The sequence below is a fragment of the Epinephelus lanceolatus genome, chromosome 11 (genome assembly GCF_041903045.1).
Source record: "Epinephelus lanceolatus isolate andai-2023 chromosome 11, ASM4190304v1, whole genome shotgun sequence".
NCBI lineage: Eukaryota > Metazoa > Chordata > Actinopteri > Perciformes > Serranidae > Epinephelus > Epinephelus lanceolatus.
The window spans coordinates 23,414,913-23,439,670 of NC_135744.1; the positions used below are offsets into that span (position 1 = coordinate 23,414,913).

At 38.4% G+C, this 24,758-nt stretch overlaps 1 protein-coding gene across 1 annotated transcript; it reads right to left on the bottom strand.

Annotated features, from left to right (window-relative positions):
• Positions 1-427: 427 nt before the first annotated feature.
• gusb (glucuronidase, beta) lies at positions 428-16,572 on the bottom strand. Its single transcript, XM_033610466.2, has 12 exons — positions 16,289-16,572; positions 14,279-14,464; positions 13,948-14,129; positions 13,282-13,424; positions 12,930-13,123; positions 10,999-11,151; positions 10,664-10,842; positions 8,797-8,943; positions 7,880-7,964; positions 4,163-4,339; positions 3,833-3,968; positions 428-2,410 (listed from the first exon to the last, which is right to left on the bottom strand). Exons 1-12 carry the CDS (start codon positions 16,502-16,504, stop codon positions 2,259-2,261), a joined length of 1,950 nt encoding a protein of 649 aa, XP_033466357.1. The 5' UTR covers positions 16,505-16,572; the 3' UTR covers positions 428-2,258.
• Positions 16,573-24,758: the final 8,186 nt, after the last annotated feature.

The window sequence follows — 24,758 nt, forward strand, 5'->3', positions numbered from 1 at the left end:
AAATGACTCATTAATCTCAAGTTGTGCAACAGTTATTGTGTAAATGGCGAGTACAGCTGGATCAAATCTATAAAAGCATCACAAATACTAAAAGGACTGTTTTTATTGCTTTTAAAATGTCAGTGACATCCTGTGAATGTTTACTGCTCTGGTGGCTACTGTATGTCAACAATAAATCTATTCAGTATTCGTCCAGCTGTTACATGAAGGTTGGTGGTGTGATGAGGGAGCATGCAGAGTCACTGATAGTAAAAAATTGTATGATTACAGTCACGCCACCATCAACAACCAACACGAACCTAACCCTTTAGGTGCGTGCTGAGTTTTTGAGAACATTCAGTCACAGTGACTTAGAGGAACAGCACAAAGGCTGCTTAGTACAAAACTAACGTCAGGAGTGCTTTGAAAAATAAAAAATGTTTGCATATTGGGTCCATGTTTTGTCTTTAATAGCTTGATTCATATCAAAATTTCACATATAAAAATAAAACACTTCTATGATTAGGTTCAGCATTGCGATTCACATCAACATGTATTAAGTATCCTTGGGAAACACTAAAACTCCCCAACAGTTTTTATATCAAACTACTAAAACACTGAAAATAATCCCTCAAACAAACATATGGAGGAAAGGAAAATAGTACAGTGTCTTTGTATTTTGATGTGCTGTCTGTGCCAGGTGTAACTCGTATCAGCTAACTGGAGGACAGCCAATCACCTATGAAGGAATTTGATTGGTATGTGACCTTGACCTTTTTATGATATCAATGGAAAGCACCGCCTCACAGATGTGTATCAGAGTGTCCTGTAATAAAGTGTGACACCATCAGTCAGGTGTATCCTTGGAAGCCATATCACAAGTATGATTATTATTAGAAAATGTGGATTTCACTATTGATGGTGCATTCACATGAATTCAGGCAGATGGAGAACCCTTTCTGGATGGAATAAACGACAAAACGGAACATGCGTGACGATATGTTGCTATGATGATGTATTGTTAACAAAGAATGAAATAAAATATATCAGGTTAAATTAAATTATTTCGTTATTATTTTATTCTATTTTTCTGTTAATATTATATTGCAAACTGAATATTATCATTAAAGGTTCTGTATGTAATTATTTATATGTATTGTTTGTTTTTTATTGCTGATGGGTGAACAGGTTTTATTGACCTTAAAAAAACGAGACTTTCTTTGTTGCCCATAGCAACCTGAAGACTGACTTCTATGTAAAGGACTCGGGACAGATTTTCCAGGAAAATCCAAACGATGTGACATCTATGCGCGTTCCCGTGTCTTAACTCTCTTCAGCTCCGCTACAGCACTAATGTGAGCTAAGAAATGAAGTGTGCTAACGTCAATAAACGGCTGGCACTCACCAAAACACAGAGTCCACACATGCTATGTTTTCATTTTAGCAATTTTGCAGCAGCGGCCTGGCAAAGACGGATCTTCATTTAGTACCTTGTAGCAACTAAAATTCAGCCAGAGCGTGACTGAGCAGCGGGGATTTGACCAGCTAATTTTCTGTTGCTGCCATTACATGGGATAGGCCGCTGGCCACCGGCTTGCTGTGAACCTTAGAGTTGGCTGAATTCATGTTCCTACAGCAGCTTAAGTCTGAGCTGCTGCTCACTCTCCTCCCAGGAATGTAGTGTCCTTGTGGCCGGGAGTAAGGCAGGGGGTATCAGGCTGTGCTCGCTTGCTAATTTTTGTCTTACTTGTAGTCTGAGAAACAGTAAATCCATCATATGTCACTGCCTTTCATGAGGGAGCTATGTAACGTCCACTTGTAATTTCTGTTGTGGAGGACAACAGTTAAAATATTTAAACTTTGGACATCAATGCTGTCTGCTGTTGTTGCCAGTATTCTTTGCCAGCCTCACCTATCACGCTGCTCTCGTCCATTAAATTGATATCCTGTTTGTCGTCTACAGTCTGTCTGATTCCTTGTGAATGCAGCATGATGAGGCACTAGACACCAAATTTGATCAGCACCAAAAAATTGCTTTTATATTCTGAAAATATTCCATATTTGTAGTTTATCTTGTATTTGTAGACCATAAGAAAAGCAAAACTAAATGGTGTTACATGGTAGTTTGGTCATATGTATACACACTGAAGTGTCTTCAAAGGAATTTTTCAGAATGTGCTGAACTGCCTCGAGAAATTAACAACCTTTTTCCATGAGGCACAGTGTTTGTTTACATGGGATCAAGCCTGTCCTGGGATGGGCGCTCCAACCTGCGGGTGTCAGAGTGGGCAGGGGTACTTGGTCCACGGAGGTAGTCTCCTCGTTTCATTTGCCAGTCTCCAGTATCTCTCCTTCAGGATGAATGCTGCTGCTTTGGGCTGCCGCTGTCTGGTGAATACACCCTTCTTGTTCCCCACCACACGAGTGATCCCTGCAGAGACACAAGCGGGATCAACGAAAACCTCGTCATGCACGGGGAACAAATACAGAGGAGCCTTTTAAAATATTATGGAACAAAAGAAACCTGGTAATAATTATCCCTGTATGATTCTAACATTATCAGGTTACTGATCCTCGGTGCAGGAGTGTCTTTGACTTGTGTTTTTTATGTTTTACAGCTCAATTGTGCTGCATTGTGTCCTGTGATTTTCTGTGTAGTATTTCCTATAATATCCATAGAGAAAGGAGTTCAGTGAGAATCTGCTATAGGGGGTCGAACAGGATTTAGTCAGACTCTATTTAATCTTAGCATTAGCCACACACCCTCCACCCAGCAGCATGAAAGATCTATACAATCAGCACAGTTTCAAGGTGGACACCCAAGATTAGTGTCACCAGTTCAGGTCTGACCAAATGTCTCCCCCTCTGTTCCTGAGTTATGACGTTGAAAGATGGCCAGAAAAGTGTTTATGCAGAATATTATGATGTCACAGTGAAGTTGAACCTTGACCTTTTGGATATGAAGTTATTAATTACATCCTATTAGACATCTGTGTGAACTTTTGTCATATTTAACGGAGGAAATCTTGAGTCATGGCTAAAAACATGTTTTGTGAGGTCACAGTGACCTTGACCTTTGACCACCAAATTGTAAACAGTTCATTCTTGAGAGCAAGATGACATTTGTGCCAAATCTTAGGAAACTCCCTCAAGGCCTTCTTAAGACAGTGTGTTCAGGAGAAAGAGACGAATGCAAGGTCACGGTGACAGTGACCTTCGACCACCGCCTTCTTAAGACATTGCGTTCAGGAGAAAGAGACGGATGCAAGGTCACAGTGACATTGACCTTCGACCACCAAATTCTTATCAGTTCATTCTTGAGTGCAAGATGACATTTGTGCCAATGTTAAAGATATTCACTCAAGCTGTTCTTGAGATATCACATTCACAAGAATGAGACATACGTGGGGTCACAGTGACCTTGGCATTTGACCTTCAACCACCAAATTCTAATCACTTTATTCTTGAGTGCAAGATGACATTTGTGTAATTTGCAAGTCAAAAAAGTTGCAGTTTGTTGTAACATCTGGTAAAGGACTGTGAAAATATGTAATTAGAACAACTACATGTCCAAAAGTCCTGTGAGTGACGTCATAACTTTCTCTTTAGCTGAAGCTACAGTGCTTGTGTGTTTGGCACAGAGATGTAGGCTCCTCACTCCAGCTGGTGGCGCTGTAGGTGACCGCCAAAAAACACAGCCCTGTCTGTATCATTAACAGAACCCTCAATATACTGCAGGGAAATAAATGGCAGAATTCACTCAGCACATTAACAGGATTCATTGTATAGAGTAAGGTCAACGACAGCCATTCTGGTTCTACAGGTTATGTTGAACTCCAGATGCAGGCAGTACCTTGTGCAGTCAAGAAGTCAGCAAAGTTCCAGATGAGTTCACCAATGACATACTGCTTCCTCTTCTGGTCCAACACGCTGTGGTAGCTCTGCAGCACGACCTTCTGGTATTCCTCAGAAAACATCACAGGTGGATCCTGGAGAGTGAACAGAGAGCTTCTTAACCCTGACGTTAACACGTTTCTGGGGAAATGTGTTGCAATCAGAAACACTGAGACTGATGTGGGAAGGCTGAGGTTTAGAAAAATCTGGAGTTAATTGAAGAGTGTGTGTGTGTATGAGTGTGTGCGTGTGTGTGTGTGTGTGTGTGTGTGTGTGTGTGAATCCTCACACTGTGGAGTCCCGGCACTGCGTCTGCTCCGTATTCGCTCTGGATGATGGGTTTCTGGTACTTTCCATACCAGTTCTCAAACTGAGAGTTGAGCTGGATGGGGATGACCTCCAGGTGTCCTGGGTCATGGTACCAGGAGAAGTAACTGTTCACACAGATTACATCCACATAGGGAGCCTAGAGACCACATAAGAGACAAAATATGAAACCCATGACATTCTTGTTGGTAAACACAGTTTGAACATTTCTTTATGAGTATACATTAAAAAAAAAGATTGTGCTAATAATCCGTTTTATTGATTAATTTATTAATTCATAGTGAAGCATCAGATTTTCTAGTAGCAGCAATCACCCGTAATGGGGCTAAATGCGAACCATTCATTCCACAACACCAGAGTGAATGTTTTTCCCCCGTATTTTCCAATATTACGAACTATAGAGCAGGGTCTTTATCGTCATTCATTCATTTTCCGTAACCGCTTATCCTGTTAGTGGTCACGGGGGCTGGAGCCTATCCCAGCTGACACTGGGCAAGAGGCAGGGTACACCCTGGACAGGTCGCCAGACTATCACAGGGCTGACCTACACCCCTGCATTCACCTTGGGGGGTCCCCCACCTATAAAGGGGTGTCTCCTGCCTTACCTCTCCCCCTTTTGCTGTTGTGCTCCATGGGAGAGGTAAGCGACAGTACGATCGTAATATTTTGTGTGTTTTAGCGCTGTTAAGCTGTTTATAAGTTTATTTTATGCTAACATAATCCTGTGTCACTTAATTTGTGTAGGGGCTGGCGTTTGTATGGTTGTGTATGATGGAGGATTTTTGTTTTCACCTCTTGTTGTCAGCTGTCAGGAATAATACTTTCAGTTAGCTGGCAAAACTCAAGGGAGACACAGGACACGTCACACACTGACGCATATTAGAGCTACGTTATCTCAACAGCTACAGATAACAAATTTGCCGTTATCTTAAATTGGGTGGAAAGTTATACCCGGAAGATTACTGTGACAAATTAATTTCACACAACAGAATCCCATGACTTTTCCAGGCCTGTGAAATTCCATGACTTTTTCAGGTTTTCCATGACGGTGGGAACCCTGGATAGTGAGAACTTGTGAGGCAGAGAGACACTGTAGTGCTGCTTTTCTCTCCACAGTTAAATGTCTTGTTTATTTACAATTAGATTATATTATTGAATTAAAATATATGTTGACAGCCCTGATACATCGCAACTGAAAAAGGAAACTGCATGACTTCCTATCAACTCTTGTGACACTAAGCCAAAGAAACTGAACAGAATTAACATTCAAGGACATGATGCTGTTGTATTTCTGAGATATTACACCTGGCCCTAACAAAAAATAAATTAAAACAACTGTAAAACTAAATATTTAAAAACCAAATCCCTCTGAAAAACTAAACTAAAATTAGCAAACACTCTGAAAGCCAATTAAAACCAAACTAAAATGAAAAGTTACAACTAAAATAAAAAGAAAACTAACTGAATTCAAGACTTTTAGAATCTTGCAATGGAGTTTTCTCACATTAGGCCATGAAATAGTGCAGCAGCAGTAACTTTTCACATGTTCCACAGTCTTTCGCTCTCAGGTGAGTAAATAGTGGCTGCAGGTAGTCGGGGACTGTAAACTAAATAATACTTTTAAGCCGCAAAGTATGCCCTGGAAGAGATTCCACATAGCACAGGAATGTGAGGCATGTCAACAAGTAAGTCAACAACCTCTGAAGCTCAGTGAGACAGTTTGACAGTTTGACTCTTCCTCCTTTAGTCTTCATCAGGCTGTTATATTAACATACAGTCATGGTGAGTGTCATGATCTGACTTGCTGTACTGAGAGACACAATTTTGCTCTTCTTTTCTGCAAATGTTTCTTCACCCTACATAACCTTGAGACTGACAAGTCGCGACCTGTCATTCAGGAGAGGCGTAGCAATGTGTTATCATGGCACTGTGTACATTTAAACAGCTGTGAACCTGTTTTTGGGTGTTGCCCCTGTTTTTGTCTTTCAGCTTTGACCCTTTTACAGTGTGTTCTCAGGTCATCAATGTTAGTTGTAATATTTTGGTCTCACTCACTCTCAGAAGTCAGCTGTTCATTTTAAAACCTGTTTTCGCTACCCAAAATAACATCCTGATTATGAAAGCACTTTGTTAAAAGCTAGCTACCTTGATCTCCTCGCCACTTTCTCCGCCCAAACATGGTCCCCTCTGGCGCCAAAAAACAAAACAAACCCAGTAAACCCTGCTAACATTGTGGCGAGAGGTGGGGTTAACCCTGAAAAGGTCACCAGACAATCCCAAGGCTAACACATAGAGACAGACAACCATCCACGCTCACATTCACACCTACAGGCAAATTTTGCATGTCTTTGTAGAGGGGTTTCCCCGCCCAAGGGTTCAAACCAGGAACCCTCTTGCTATGAGGCAGCAATGCTAACCACTGCACTACTGTGCCACTCTTCTTTTACACAGTCTACAGCCTAGCAGCTAGCAATCTTTTCCTCTTCTCATATAAAACCAGGGAAAACAGCAACATTTAACAAAGGTAACGGTACATAATTCGGCTTAATTGCAACTCACAAGGTTCACTGACAAAACAACTGTCTTATACTTAACACATTTTCCAGACAAATACAACATGCTAACATTATAAGCACAAGCAAGCACAAAACAAACATTTTATTATAGTGTCGATTCAATGTAGAAGCATAAATTCCGCATTAAACGTTCTTGCTAGCACCACTAGCCATGCTGAGTCTGCTAACAGTGCTAACAGAGCTAACAGTGATAACGCAGTAAACAAAGCTCAATGGGGTCTATGGCAAACACTGAGCTGCTTAAACATCTGGGTGACCTAGGGGGGAGACAGGAGGGTGGGCACAGTGTTTCCACAGCATCGCTATTGTGTTTAGACAGTGCTAGTGGTAATGGACGAATGAACAGCGCCGCAAGCTAGCTACCACCAGACGCAGTGCGGTAAACTAAAGAGCAGCAAAATTAACCCGGAGACCAACAATTAATGGGTAACCTTCACATCCCTAATTCATATGCAGATATCTGTATATAGAGATTAGCGGATATGTCATCTGGACCTGCCTCAAGTTGCTTATTGAACAGCGCACAAAGAGGAATTCCTGGCCTGGTTATCTGTTGGCTACTCAGGAACCCCTGATAGACTAGCGTTGCCTCCAGACATTAATTGTTGTCAGACCAATAGCCAAAGGGTTTAGAGATTAGCCAGAAAAGAACCAGTGCTGTCAAGCAAATGTTGCATTTGACATTTGCTAATTTATGTTAAAAACTTAGTGAAAAGTTTTAGCATCAAACCTTAAAACATGAGCTGTTAGCATCTCACATGTTCTGCCAGCCTTCTTGTAGTTTAAATGACTTTGAAAGTGACTTAACCCTGGACTGTAAAGCAGTGTTTAGCCTACGTGTTAAGCTGTTCTCTGTCTTGGTTGGAAGTCTCCAGTGTGTTTCACCTCTGACACAGTGAGCATGACTGATGGGAGTGGCTGGGTGTGCGCTCTGTTGGCCTGTAACCACACCCAACATGATGGTAATGTAACTGACCATGTGACACACCCCGAAGGATACTTCTATATCACTTGCATTGATGAAAATAACTTCTACCAGTGTGTTGAATGACAAACATGACAAATAGTTACTTCCTCATAGTGTTGATACTGTTAAAACTCACCCCTCTGTCTCTGGCATAGTTACTGTCTGTGATGTAAGTGACAGGCCTGGTTGGATCCAGATCTCTGGTGTGTTTTATCAACGTCCTGTAAGAAAAACAAGAAGCACCCCGAGCTGTTTACAAGGTTTATATGATGATGGTGTTATATAATCACCACAATGACACAAAGAGCTAACTGCAGCTTTGTCTGTTATAACTTCACTGTGACACAGCACGTCTGTGTTTTAATTATGTGTACGCTTTGTTCTCTAACACACCCCGTACTGCCCTATCTGATAGGTACTTGTAGTCAGGCAGGTCGAGTATTTGTTTTCCTGAGGCCTCGGGCTGTTACTGAGCTCTAGCTTCATGACTATTCTTATTGCATTCCACATATCAGAGTAAAGGGAGAGGCTGCGGCTTAATAACAAACCAATACCTCGCACTCTCTCACACACAGTTTAAAGCTTTAAAGCTGCAGCACTAAACTTTTGTCTCCCCCCTCTGGCAGTGAGAAGAATTACACTAACGCTGTCGATGTATGATGATTATGATGTATGCCTTCAGGTGAGCTTGCTGCATCTTCCCCGTCTCCACGAACGCTCTCTTCAGGTCTTCCAGTGCAAATATTTTGCATTTAATCCTTAAAATTAATCCATCTTATTTGTTTTTTATTAGGAATATCCACTCCATTCACATTAGGCTCTGCGGTATCACGGTATTACTGTATACCAGGGTGTATACAATCCATTAAGTATGATTTTCAATACCATAAAAAATACAGTCACCCCTGTTTCCATTAAACTTATGGATGGCGCAGCAAACAAATACCGTCATATACCGTATACCCTGCTGAAACTTCAGAAAAGTATGAAGGTATGACAAAATGGTTACCACTCGATCCTACTTCACATCTGAACAAAAGGACCATCACTCACTTGAAATAGAATTCAGCAGGGGGCATCTCTGCAGCCGGCTCATTGGCTACCGACCACATCACCACAGAGGGATGGTTCTTGTCCCGACGTACGAGCTCGTCCATGACGTCTAGGTGATGGGCCAGGGAGGCGTTTCCAAAACTGCGACTACATCAGCAACAAAAGGCACAGCACACAGTTAGTTAAAATCTTATGGAAAGTTCAGCTGAAGCTTCAGCAGCCTGCGTTAGTCAAATCAAGACGGTATCTTCCAATATGGTATGGTCAGTATGGTCTTGAGATCAACTTGTCCTTTAAACATTCATCTCTTGAAAATGGATGTTTTGGTATCATCCAGGTTCCCACACATTTTCATGGACAAAATTTAAAAACTTTTCCAAGACTTTTCAAGGACCCATCATTTTTTTCTTGCCAAATGTATCAAATTCAAACTCTATTCAAACATAATTTCAGTTAGCTGGCATGGAGGGAGGGATCGAACGCACAGAGAAAATGATGAAACGTACGTGATGGTAAAAAAAAAAACAACACACACATTTTAGAGGTATGTTACGTTATCATCAGCAATAGAAAATAAATTGGTCGTTATGTTACATTACGTGGAAGGTTATTCTCAGTAGATTGCTGCTAGCTTTTCATTACACAACACAACAAAAGTCCATGACTTTTCCAAAACTTGCAGTGATTTGTTATAATTCCATGACTTTTTTCAGGCCTGGAAAATGTGATTGTGGAATTCCATGACTTCCCCAGGTTTTCCATGACTGTGGGAACCCTGTATTTTTTGACACAAGTAAATGACAAATCAACATGTCTACAGTTGTGCTAGCATCTAAGTGAGGCTGTCCTCAGGCAGTGTTGTTTTGAGCTAACTGCTAACATTAGCATGCTAACATGCACTTAATACAGTAAAGTACAGCGCAGGCCTGTCAAATTACAATTTTGACCTAATTGTACCTTATTTTATAATGCAATTAGCTATCTTTTTCACCCAATTCCAAATCCCAGTTATTCAAAAATACTTTATTTTCAATACTCTGTATAGAATATGCATCTTTTATCACGATGCATTTTCCAAATTAAAGTCCCAAAAGTAGACTGTGTGCAGACTTTCATAATCACTGGATCTGGGTGTGTCCAGTCTGTAACTTAGCCAGGATTTCTTTCAACATGACCCGTTACTGTGTTACACAATCCTAACTTAGACAGGGTGGAGTTTCTTGAATATCAGTTTTGTTGCTCTAATTTAACAGGTTGTTTCTACATAAGTTCAGAGAGGCAAGTGAGAGGAAAACAAATCTGGTGATCTATTTTTTAAAGTCTGCTCTAAATGATTTTCTCTCCTGTGTTCATGACTCTGAAGATCAGATGGAAAAAAGTTTTTGCCAGGATCATTTTTTTGTTACTTTTTCAATCTGTGAAAACAAGTGAGAAAAAAAGTTTGCAAGTAAAATTTTAAGTGCTTGTTGTAATACTTATTTTGGCCACAAGATGCTGAATGGCACCACCACTCCATGTTCAAAGTAAAAAGCATTCATGTTTTCTTCCAGGTGAGTTTTAATTTCTCTGTAACATTACTGTCACGTCTTTCTTTTGTCTGGAAATCTTTTTTAATCTGCGCTTATCTGCCATTGTTAATGGCAGATAAGCCAAAAAAAAAAAAAATCATAAACACAGGAGAAGAAACAATTCGGATTAGACTAAGAAAATGGATAACCAGAATTTTCTGTTTCTCATTTGCCTCTCAGGGCCTCTGTAGTTTTCACAACGTAATGGACACCACACAGAAGTCTCTCTACTGTGACTAACAGATGTTCACACTCTGAACCCTCAAATGCACCAAAAGGTGGCAGAAATGTGAACTTACATGTCTTTGATGCCCACCCCTGGGCACTCATCTATCACTACAATGCCGTGGCGGTCACACATCTGCAGGATCTCTTCAGCGTACGGGTAGTGACTGGTGCGGAACGAGTTCGCCCCCAACCACTTCAGTAAGTTAAAGTCCTTGACGATCAGGGGCCAGTCGAAGCCTTTACCTCGAATCTACAACACAAAGTAAACAGAAGATCGGATTATTGAACTGGATCCAATTTTTTAAAAATCAAAATTCCTATCTGTTATCAGAAATGAAACGTCCATGTGACTGAACTCAGGTAAAGTCTTTTGGTACAGGTTTTGCTTCCCTCTTGTGGTACTCACGTCAGAGTCCTCATGCTTATTGACTCCATGGAAGTAGAAGGGCTTGTTGTTGATGAGGAACTGTGTGCTGGTGACGTTGACCGTGCGGATGCCGACTGGTAGAGTGTACACATCCTCATATGTTGATCTCTCATCAGCTGCCATTAAGCGAACCTGGGTGTTAAAGTACAAATGTCAGAAACATCTGTTAACACTGTTAAAGACGAGGTTGTGATGACAGTGCAAAAAATATCAGGTAAAGACGAAAAGTGAAAAAAACTACAAACATATTGTTACGTATCAACCAGAAAGTTTTAAAAATCACACAGTTTATGTATTTTTTATTATATTTTTATTTATTTATTTATTTATTTTATAAACATTGAATTATCCTCCTGAATTTAGCTTGAACACAAAGTGGAGAATATATTCTTGGTCCTGGAGGTAAATATGCTGCTGAGTGCATTAAACACTGTTTACACTAATAATGGGCAACTATAATTAATAATAAATTATTCTATCTCAAGCCAACTGCCTTATTACTCTCACAAATCTAGTGGCAAATACATGAATGAATAAATAAAAAATAAATAAATGAATTTAAAAACGACTAATTATATATTTTATATACACAGGTTTTAAAATAAATTAAAAATAAATAATTTTTTTAAATGGATATTTGCCCCTCTGTTTACGAAAATAAATCGGCCCACAAATTTTGTTTTAAAAATATCTCAGTCCACACTAGAACATAAAACGACCCCAAACGCTCACCGGTGATTTCAGCAGTCTCCCCTCGTCACAAAGATAGTTCAGTGTCAGGCTAACCTTTTTGAAAACAACAACAACTGGAAATCTCATATAAAATTAAAAAATTATAAATATATATACAAATTTTAAAGTAAATAAAAAACAAATAAATGTAAAAATTAATTAAAATAAATAGAAGCAAAAATTAAATAGGAAAGTAAATTAATAAAAAGCTAAATAAATTAAAAAAACAAATTAAAACAGAAACATCAATTTATGCCTTCATTCATTTTTAATATTATTTTTTGGTACGTTTAGGCCCTGTCTACACGTATACAAATATTTTTTAAAAACGGATATTTGCCCCTCCGTTTAAGAAAATAATTCTGTCCACACAAAATTGTGATGGTTTTATAACATACCTCAATCCACACTAGAACACAAAAACAACCCCGAACACCCGCCAGCATCTTCAGCAGCCTCCCCTCGTCAAAGGTCGTAAAGTGTACAGGCTAACGTTGCCTTTCTCAAAACACCTACAGATCTCGTCACTGCTGATTCCTGTTCATTTTAAGGATGAGGGAGTTCACTCAAACATATGACTGATGCTCTGGACATGCTGAAGTTTTCCTTCAACTTCTCACTGACAAAAATCCCACTCTGGAAATTGTACCACTGTCTGCTGGTTTGACCGGTCCTGATCCAAAAACATAGTTTCTGGTGGACTCTAAAGACACTATGCAAGACGTTCTTAAAAAATATAGACTCATACAGATTTAATCCCTCTCAATCACTGAAAAGGTCGTGATCAGGTGTCACACCGTCAGCAATAGGCATTCAAGAGACATAGCACAACTATAACAAGGTGAAAGGCCAAATGAGAGTGAACCTGGGGTTGTCTATGACTTTCCCTGGTGAGCATGTTTACAAACTGCATGTGATACCTTTAAACTGCGGATGCTGAGATGAGGCTGTTTGTCCGTTAAGTGTTGCAGTTTAAGTGAAAAGTAATTATTACATCAAGCAGTGCTAACAAAAAGTTATCAAACCACTAGTCTGTCATTATCAGAATTTACTTACTTATTTACGTAGAATTCATTTATTTATTTTTGGCAGCTTAAATCCAAATAGTAACCACAACAATGCTCATGTGACCTGCACCTGAACATGACTTTGACATGTATGTAAGCATGTGGTCTCACCTCCAGAGAGTACAGGTAGCCTGGATTCTCATGCATCAAATACGGCCACCACAGCTTGACATCCACGACTTTGAGCACTCCAGATGGCTCGCTGGAGGAGGCCACACAGCGGCCATCTTTGTCTATCAGAGTGACCTTCAGGGCGGCTGTGGCTGCGGCTGCACCTTGGACCGACACCTTGTATTTGACTAGACCTGAGACACACAGGGAAGACAGCAGTCTGAGTAACGTCACAGACCAAAGAAAACTGTCTCTCTGCTACATCAATAATTGTTAACTAGCAGAGGTGCCTCTGTGCTTGTGAGGGTTTAAATTCAAGTAAATTTTTAGTTAATCATATTTATTAATTTACCAGTGTTGTCCAAGAAGTCAGTCACCACGGTAATGTCATCCACATAGGCCTTAGGGGTCGTGTACAGCAGTACAGAGCGATGAATGCCAGCATAGTTGAAGAAATCAAAGTAGATGTTTTGCACAAAAAAACCATCAGGATACCTGTCGAGCAATCACATTTTCATTATTATTGGAATACTGTAATTAATTTTCCTTTTTTTTTTAACTTTTAAAGGACAAAAAAATGATTCAAGCATAAATAAATACACAAATAAATATGTAAATTTTAAGTTAGAAAACGGAATACATAATAAATACCTAAATGTAAAATAAATAAAAGTAAGTAAAATAAAAACAGGCACGGATAAATACATAAATATGTGATTAAATAAATAAATAAATAAATGCATAAATAATGGTATCAATTTGAAAATAAATATATAAATGCATAAATAAATTGATAATTAAACAAGATATAATTAAATAACTCAAATGTATGTCTTAATTTTTGTACAACTATATGGCAATGGTTCATTTATTTATTTATTTAAATATTTATTTCAACATTTTTTTATTGATTTATTGATACTAATGTCATTTTTGGTCCTCCATATATAATGTGCTATATAAATAAATGTATATGTGTAGATTTTATTGTTGTTGTTGTTGTTGCTGTTGGGCTTACTTGGTGCGGTCGCCCATGTGCTGGATGGTTCCTGGAGGCAGAGTGTCCAGACTCAGGGTGTTGTTGACTGCGATGGTGATCCTGCATGGCTGAGTTGGGTCTTTCCTGATAACACTCCCTATCTCAGCCTCAAAAGGAAGATGGCCGCCTTTATGCTCCGTCACTTTCACCCCGTTCACCCACTGCAACAGGTAAAGACAAAACATCCACATTAACTCCATCACATTATGACCAGAGCAGGATTTATAAGGGATGGGGTTCATGTCTAAAAACTGCAACAAGTGAAGCAGGTGACTTTTATCTTTCCGTCTCAGCCACATGTGACACTCACCATCACAGAGTTATAGTGGGCACTTCCCACTCTGATCACCACTCTGGTTCCTTCATCTGTGATCCAGCGAGTGGGCACCACCACCTCTCGCTCATACCACACCCAGCCAATGAAATCTCTCAGTGAGGCGTCCTGTGTGATGTCATTGTAGCTGGCAGGAACTGGCATCTCAATCACCGGGCCGGTCTGGGGAAAATAAAACTTTAATTAAAAGGTGATATTTCATCATTTCAGTATCTGCTGATAAAGATTCACAGTCGCTGTAGATAACACAGCTGCACAGTGCAAACATCAAGTACATTATTTTAAAATCACTCTGCATCCAACCTGTTCCTTAGGGGACTTTGTTTGTATGTTTCTTTAATTTAACCAAGTAAACAAACTAAAATATTTTATAATGGCCTTTATCACTTAGTACAGCATTCTTATTCTTATTTCTTTATTTATTTTCTTTTATTATTATTTATAAAATAACCCAGTAAACAAAACTGAAATATTTTTAATATGGCATTTATCACAATTCCATTCACCACAGAATTATTATTATTGTTATTATTTTTATTATTATTATAATATTACATTTATTTATCTATTCTAAATAAAATAACCAAGTACCAGTACAGCATTATTATTTTTTATTATTCTTATTATTTTAAACAAAATAACACAGTAAACAAACTAAAATATTTTTAATATGGCATTTATCACATTTCCAGTCAGCACAGCATTATTATTATTATCATTATTATTGTTATATATTACGTTCAATTATTTGTTCATTTGAAATAAAATAACCAAGTTAACAATCTCATTATGTTTTTGTATAGCTTTTTTGCATAGTTCTGCAGTGCATTAAGAAAAACAGTTCTTGCATCCAGCTCCTCCTTTATGGTTTTTGTTTGTTTTTACAAAATAAGTAAACAAACTCAAAATATTTTAATATGGCTCATCACAATTCAACTTCGTGCAGCATTATCATTTATTTTTTATGGTTTTGGCATAGTTCTGCAACTATTTTAATATGGCTTTAGTCACAGTTCCAGTTAGTACAGCATTAGTTTTTGATTTGATTTTATTTTTTTATTGATTAATTGACTCATCGTTAGTGCTCTACTCTTTAGCACATCAGGTTACTGTAAGTGCCCCATGCGTTTGACATGTAAACAGACTAGTTTTTGTTTTTTTTTTTTGTAATGGGACTTCTGCTTTTTGGGGACGCTTACTGAGTGACATAAACTCCCATAATTTATAATGTTTCCCTGTTAATACATTACTGTATCAACAGAATCACATTTTTAGAAAATAATTACCAGTATGGAATTATTTTTTGTATTGATTTTTTAAAATAAAATAACCAAGAAAACAAACTAAAATATTTTAATGACTTTTAACACAGTTCCACTTAGTACAGCATTTTACTGATTAACTGACTAATTGTTAGAGCTCTCTCTTCAGCACATCACATTACTGCACAAAAGTTCCTCTTACTTTTGTTTTTTTTTTAAAAATGAGACTTCTGCTTTTTGGGACACTTCAACACACCAAAACTCCCTTAATTATTATTTTTTTTATTTATAATGGTTCACTTTAATAGCGAACCATTATAAATTAAAAAAATAATAATAATGATACAGTTTCAGCAGAACCAGAATAAGGTTAGTTATCAAGTAGGTTTTCACTTTTGAGGAGTTTGCCTTGGTGTCTGGTGCACACAGTAAACATACTAAGAGGAAATAAACAACAAAGGCAAAGTATTGCAAAGGTCAAGAACATAAATGTAAATTATAAGTATTACAATAAAAGTATTAAAAAAATACTGCAAAGAAACTCATTAAACAGTTTTAAATGAGAAAGCTGAACAGTTTTGTGCAGGATGTGGACAGATATTGATCAGAGGATGTGTCAAAGTTCACAGGATAGATAAAATTTGCATTTATCAAAAGACTTGTTAAACTGTGAACCAATCAAAGTGCTCTGCTGTGAACAGCTGTTAGCCTCTGTCCCCCTCACCTCAGACAGCCGACTCTTGTACCAAGCCTTCTCAAAGCCCAGGTTCCTGTTTGGGGACCTGTCGGCTCTGAAGTCCCACAGCCCGTTCAGCTCCTTCACTTCTCTGGAGGAAGACTCCCGGGGGAAGAGCATCCCGGTGTCCAGCAGACATCCCGCCTCAAACACGGTGAACAGGCACAAGACACGGAACAGCCCGGGCCGTTCACACAGCGGCATTCTGAACAGATACACTTCTGCTCTGCTGCAAAGTTACTACCGCAATTTTCTCCACTGAACCAGTCACATGATGACATTTATAGTCACGTGACCAGAGAGCGGCTTTCTCGCGATGCCTTCAGGTACTGAGGGAAACATCTCTGATTGTCATTTAACATTAACAACAAAAAATAATTATAATATATATTTCAGCTTTTTAGATTTTATTAAAATTTACCCAGGAAGTCAACATACAAACCATAATGCTACAGGACGGAGATCATGGGTTCAGCATTTATATTACCATTAAATATTGTTAAATAATTAAATTATATTTGTTTAAAGTCATGGTTGAAAGGACGCCCTGGCATAACAACAACAACAACGATACTAATAATAATAATACAATAATGGAGGATGAAAAATGACACTATCAATCAAAAAAAAATAAAGGTATAAATAAATACTGTATGTGTATACATAAATAAAGTAGGCTAATAAAATAAAATATGGAAATAAAAAAACAAAATAAATAAATGTGTAAATTAGTTAATGATGGAATACATAGATAAATAAATGTAGTTGTGCGAAACTGCAAAAATATATTTATAAGATATTTATTTGTGGCATGTTGAATATCAACTTTTATTTATTTAATTTTTATGGATTTATTTTCATATTTATTTCAACATTTATTGATTGATTTATTTGTGTAATAATAATTGAAAAAAAACCTACTTGAAAAAAAACAACAACAGAAAAACATTGATAAATAAATGTAGTTGTGCGAAAATGCAAATATACATTTCTGGGATATTTATTTATTTGTGTCCTGTTTGAAAATCAACTTTTATTTATTTATTTTTTATGGATTTATTTCCATATTTATTTCAACATTTATTGATCGATTTATTTGTATAATAATAATAATAATAATAATAATACAAAATGAAGGATGAAAAATTACAGTATCAATAATAAATACAGGTATAAATAAATCTATATACAAAAATAAATAAAATACTAAAAAAAAAACACTGAAATAAACATGGAAATAAAGAAAAGCAAAATACATAAATGTGTAAATAAATGATTGCAAAAAAAACATTGATTAATGAAGGAAAAATACATTTCCTTTTTTTGTGTGTCCGGTTTGAATATCAACTTTTATTTATTTAATTTTATAAATTTATGTCCATACATGTATTGATTGTTTTATTTGTATAATAATCATCATCATATAATAATAATAATAATAATAATAATAATAATAATAATAAATAGTTATTATAATAATAATAATAATGAGAAATTGTATTCATATAGCGTTTTGCAAAATAATAATAATAATAATAATAATAATAATAATAATAATAATTTTAGGACTGCAATAACATAAAATCAACTAGACAAATTAAATAGAAATAAAATACCCCAAAGTAGGCTAATATAAAACCAGAAAGCAAGGTATGGTAAATTGGAAATAAAGAGTATGTGCTTGAAAGGGTGACTAATAAAAGAGAAGAGATTTAAAAGTTGTTACTGAATCTGAAGCTCTCTAAATCAAAAATCCAGAACACGAGGAAGCCAATACTTAATTTTAAATCCACAAGATTCAATAATGCTGGTCCCAAGTCATCATTCAAGGATGCAACATTGAAGAGAAGACACAAGATGGCGCCAGACACTCACACATCAGAGCCAACGGCAGCACACAGACATATCAGTAGTGTAATCTTACAGGCTGAAAGTGTCCAACAGCGCCTCCACATCCCAAATTTTCCTGCAGTACATGGACCGATTGACCTGCCAGGAGCCATTTGCTCTCCCTTTGATGCCTTGTTTGTGGAAATTAGGTCAAACACAAATGTATACAGGAATATACACCATACCCAACAAACTGGTGGTGGCGGTGGTGGTGTGGTAGTTGATGAGGTGGATGTACTGTAGGTAGATAGGTAGGTTATTGACAGGGAAGTGAGTATGCTCTCTTAAATACTCCAGTGACATTTTGGCAGATAGTTGGGTTATGCTGTTAACAGCCAGGTCATGTACCCTCCACTACACCACAGTCTGGTGGTCAGGCACTGGCCATGAACTGCAGCACCTCTGGTACAGATCCACCCACTTGGGGCATCTGTCCTTCCTGTTATTTCCTCACATTGCTCTACTGTCCAAATTTCTAATAAAGGCATAAAATGACCCCATGCCCACCACCTTTGTCTTCCCAGTATTGTTGTCATACTGTAGCCCTACATAGCAACTGTGTTTGGAGACAATGGTGTGCCATCATCCTGAAGTGGCAATCATGGAATGAGGGTTTGGCTCAGGTCTTCTATCCATCTATTCCTGAGGGCACTACTGTAGAAACGATTATGGGCGCAACTTCCAGTGAGATAGTGGAACTGTCTGTGGTTAGTCCTAGTGGCTACTCTTGGTGGCTACCGGCCAACGCTGGTTCTTTTCCAAAGTAATTTGCCTTCAGTTTAGGAAATATTGATTTATTTTTTAACAAATATTTAACTAATGATAACTTAGCATTCTCTAAAATGTCTTTGCAGAACTCTGGTAGCTGTTGCATTGTCTGTGTCTGTAACCATGGGTGCAGATCCCGGGGGGGATGGGGGGACATGTCCCCCCAAATTCTGAAAAACACAAATTGTCCCCCCCAATTCTAAATAGCTTAAATGATTGAAATTGAACAAATGTATACAGTAGTCCTATATACTGGGAGAAAGGGAAGATGATGAGGAGAAATGGGAATCCGTGAGAGGTGAGAGATGAGAACGTGAGTGGACATAACATGCCTGAGACCCTGAAACTAGAAGTAGCATTAACTAACAGCGAAGCAGTGAAAAGGAGGGTGATGGCTGGTTCCATGTACTACTGGCTGTTTAAGAGAAATAAACAGTAAAGGTAAGCATATGATTCTCTTTGTAGTGCTTTTTGAATGACTTGGTGATGGTGATGAGCCTCTATGAAATCGTGAAATATGCTGGCAATCTCAAGTGCTCTGTGGGCATGATTTGCACGCATGCAATTAAAAAAAAAATCACAACTGATTGTGTCCCCCCCAAACTTGTCATCAGATCGGCACCCATGTCTGTAACGACTAACAACCAGTCTAAGCGAAATTTGTGTCTTCAGCAACTGTGTGTTGAACATGTGATCAGAACAAAAAGAGATTGCTCCTGTTGCCATGTTTACCACTGATATGAGAAATAAAACCACAAGAGTTTCACCAGACATAGCGAGGTGAATGACACTTAGGCTGACAGGTCCGTCACTCATCGTCAGTACATGATATCCCTGTTGTTTGCGAATGTGGGAGTAAAAAGTAAAAAAATTACACATAGCACATCTGTGAGTGTTGCACATACAGTGCAGTAATTTACCCATTCAAAAAAGAGATTCATGCTGTGTATCTTACTTCAGTGGACGTAACAAACTGCATTTACTTAGAGATGTAGCACCAAATTCTGGGCCCCATGCGGAAGCAGTCTCTGTGGGGCCCCTCATCCTTCCTCTCTCCATTCATCTCTCACACACCTTTTGAAACTTTTTGTGTTCACAAAGTCAGTTTGCTTTCTTTCCCTTTCCTTTCCTTTTTATTTTTGGAACCCTATTTCCTTGACGAAAGACATGACAGTGTACGTTAATCATAATCAGTTGTTCACTCTGCTCTGAGCTGCGTTTAGTGAGAGGGGCCTCAGAGAGTTTCTACTATTTTTTTTTATACAAAGTTCAGTCTTATAAGTGATATAAGTATAATTTAATTTTATTTATTTATTTAATTCAATTCAATTCAATTCAATTCAATTTAATTTAATTTATAGGGACGATGAAATTTAACATAGTTCCAGTACAGTATGGGACTGCTGTGTGGCACAGAGTTTATAGCTCTTGCTAATTTTCAACTCTTGTCCCTAGTCAGGCTTTTACATGTAGACCTAAAATGTTATTGAAAATATACAATCATACATCTACATGAAAAATGGGGCCCTTCTACTGCTGTAACCAGATGCTCTGTTGAGATGCACCCTTTCTTACAATCTGAGGTGTTAACTACTGTACATAATGTAAAATACAAATTGTAAAATATGTTTCATGCACGTATATAAATCAGAACACATTTAAAATGCAACAAATACAACATATAATACAAAAATCCACAATAAAACAACTGTTCAAACATAGTGGCCTCTCAAGAAAAACAAGCACATGTCTCTGTCACCACATTCTTTATGATGCCCTTAAATTCAGCAGCAGAGAAGAAGCTGCAGGTGTGTCTGCGGCTGCAGGAGGGCAGAGCTGCAGAGAGGTGACTGCAATCAGGTGACATACAAAAAAGTCAGTGCGCAAGGCTAGCGCCTAATATTAGCGCAAAAGACACAAGAACAGTGCAGTCAAATTAGGAATTAAACGGGTGTAGTTACAATCTGCATGGTTAAAACAGCTGCACCTGTCTTAATTAATCACTTAATCATTGCATGCACGCTAAGTGACACACCCACTATGTTTGTGACCTGTGTGGGGACGCTGGAGCTGGCTAACATGCTAAATGCTAACATGCACAGGTGTGTCGTCCAGGTGAGGAACTTTTACCTTCAGTAATGTGAGGACTGTCTGCTGTTTGTGACCATAAGCCCTGATGTGACTGCAGAGCCGCATTCAGCGCGTGCGAGTGGACTGGTTATACTGGGCCCAGAGAGGCCGAGTGGACTGGTTATACTGGGACAGAGAGGTCGAGTGGACGGTTTATACTGGAACCAAAGAGGCCAAGGTGACTGGTTATATTTGAACAGAGATTTTGAGTGAACTGGTTATACCGGGACCAGAGAGGCCGAGTGAACTGGTAACACTGGGACAGAGAGGCCAAGTTGACTGTCTATCCAGTGGACTGGTTATACTGGAACCAGAGAGGCTTATACCGAGACCAGAGAGAATATGTGGACTGGTTCTACTAGGACAGTGAGGCCAGGTGGACTGGTTATATTTTGCTGTGTGAATGAAAGAGCAGAGAAGCTGACCCTGGAGCAGACTGAGGACTCACCTTCATACAGGTGAGTACAACCAGCTCATTCATCACCACACTCTCCAAAGGAAAATGAAAACAGCTCCGTTGCCAAACAACATAGCTTGTATGCAGTGTGCTTACTAGGCATGGGATGATATGATAATTTCATGTCAAGATTTTCCTGGCTAAAATGGCTTTTTCATATCTTTCCATATGAAATATGCTGTGCTTGATAATCTGTGTTTTTTGAGGTTGGTGTGTATGCAGCCTTTTTGTTGGTTTCCCAGCAGTCTCTTTGAGTGCTCCTGGACACGATTTTCGTGATTATCCCCATTATGGAAATTCACCATGATCAACTGATTGGGCTGAATTTCCATTATTGAGATAACAGTAGTGTTTTCTGTTACCATCTGCGATACAACACATATTGTCCCATCTTTAGTGTTTATCTGATGTGTAAAAATTGTGTGGTCTCTCCTTTGCTGGAATATGTGTGTTTGTGGCTGTAGCTGCTCTGCAGTTTAGATTGTCTACATGTCCACATTGTCTTCTTTGGTGATGTTTAATACTACTGTCGATTCCAGAGGAAGTTTCAGGCTATTTGTACGTATCTATGTGGTGTCCATAACTCCTTTTAATTTATTGTTTGCATTTGGAGTTTTGTCTCATTTCTGGTGACGCCACACTGAGGAGGCACTGGTATATTTATGATTGATGATCAGTTGCATGCACACAGGCTGCAAAGTGCTGTCCATAGCCTGAACTGGAATTAACTGTTGATTTTGTATATGAGGGGTCATATTGCTGATGTTGTTCCACTTGTGTATAAGTTGACATTTAATGCAATTTATTTTGAAGACTAAAGATTTTCTTTAATTTAACAGTTGTATCATCATATCATCATGAGATGTAGGCTCACTCATACACTACATTACAGTACAGTAGTGACCTTCTAGCTTTACTTGAGTAAAACTTCTTTAAAGAAACATAACTTTTACCTGAGTATAATGTTCTATGAATTAATGAAACTTAATTGCCCCAAGGGGAATGTGCTTTTTACAAGTGAGTGTAAAAAAGACACAGCATAAAAACAAGCATCATAAAAACATCATTAAAAAACGGTACTCTCATAGAAACAAGTTCTCTGTCCACCTCTGAGCGTAACTTAGCGTAGTTAACAAAGCCTGGATTTCGCCTAATTAATCACTGATTTAATGCACCACCTGGCCAGGACTCCAGGTGACACAAATCAAACACACTTGTACAAAACCAACAGGTGCATGCTGAGTCTGGCTGAATCCTGACACGCTAACATGCTTATGGTGGATCCTCTAGCGGTGATTTCAGCCTCCACTCTCTCAGCTGTTTTTGACAATAATCACTGAGGCCTGTCCTACGAAGCCAGTTCAACTTACCCAGGATATCTTCTCGTTATCTGGCTTGACTAACCCGTCACATTGGCCTTCTGGATAACCGGTACTACAAAGCTCAGAACCATGAATGAAGTAGGCTACTTGATTATGTGTAGGTATCACTAGGGTATAAGTGACGTTAATATAGAGTATTTTTTTTGCTGTTTTGTTGGATGATGATGTTTATGTCACATAAAACACATGAATGTGTAATGCCGGACTGTTTCTTCTACTGAAGTAAAAGGTGGAAAAGTAGCCCAGTCAATGACTGATGAGGTCTATTTGCCCGAAGTGTTGCAGTTGTAATAAGGGGAGCAAACTAACATTGTGGATCATCATTTTTTTAAACTCCAGACTTGTGTCCATGGATACTTTTTTCTTCAGTGATCTGACTGGTCAGAGGTCAGGGTGTTGATGGGCTGTGATCCAATACTCTGAAGTTAACCTGCTCCGGAGCAGGTTAGCTGGTCAGCATAAGTTACCACGGTGATTTATCCTGCTACAAAGAGAACCAGCTTTGTAGTACTGATAACCCAGAGTTAACCCTTAAGTTAACTCTGGGTTTTTAACTGCTTCATAGTACAGGCCTCAGGGCTTTTTTAAAGCTCATAACCTTTTGAAACTTTGTGGTGCACTAGACTCACAGAATGCTGTTCACACAGTATGTTGTTGTAACTCACTGTACAAATGATACCATCACCAACCACAGTGTTCTCAGGTAACATTGAATTGCGCGTGCGCTACATGGTGTGTGAAACTGTACGGTCTCTCTTTTTGCTTTTACATGTGTATATGATTTGTGGATGCAGTTGCTTCAGAATTTATACTGTTTGTGCAACTCCATGCTTTCTGCCTTGGTGATGTTTTATTCTGCTGTAGATTTTAAGTTTTGTGTCATTTAATTTATGTGGCTTAGTGACGCTTGTTGCACCCGCCGTGGTGTCCACAGACTTTTTACTTATTAACAGTCATTTTTGTGGATTTATCTCAGTATTGTGGTTAATTTCAAGCTATACAGAGAAAGGGGGTGGAAATGGAGTTGTATGCACAGGCTGCAAAGTGCTGTCTATAGAAATAGAATTTATTTTTAGTTTGGACATAAGGGCTCTGTGGTGTGATGTTGTTCCACTGGTGTATACATTATCACTTAATGCAATTTATTTATATTAGGCTAAAGGTGTTTTTTAATTTAACAGTATTATCACATATCATCATTTAACATTTTTTCTTTACCCAACCACCCCTGTGTAAAAATGCAGTCCATTTTGTAAGGGAGTAAGCTAGTCGGTCACAGGTAGACTTGCTCAGTTTGAATGCCTGGTCAAGTGTGGATTGACGAGGCTGGCTGCTAGCACTAGCGTCAGAGATTGTGCTAGCTCGGACTTCTGGGTTCGCTGCTAAGTGCTTTGCGCTGAGGTGATATTTCAGGCTTGAAGTACTCCGATGGTACAAAATCCTTCCTGCAGAAATTGCAGAGAACAGTGCTCCTATCAACAGTTCGATCGTGGCGTTTTTTAAATGTAAATGTTCCATTCATGAGGCTGAGCCGTGTCGTCTCGTCTGCCTCCATCATGTGACAAAGCCACTGTGGCTTTCAATGATGCACCGTGTCAAAGGGCACCACTAAATGCAATTAATCAATGTTAATTTTTTAAATGTGGTATTTTTTCTGTGATTAATTAATGAAAATTAATGTGTTATTTTGACAGCCCTTAAAAACATTAAAAGTAACAGTTCTTTTAATTAAGTATAACACTCTAGTAGGCTGTTTGTATTCCCTGTCCAGGTATGTTTTCTGTCCCTGATTTGCACAAACTGATGTATGATTTGTTTTCCCACGTAACTT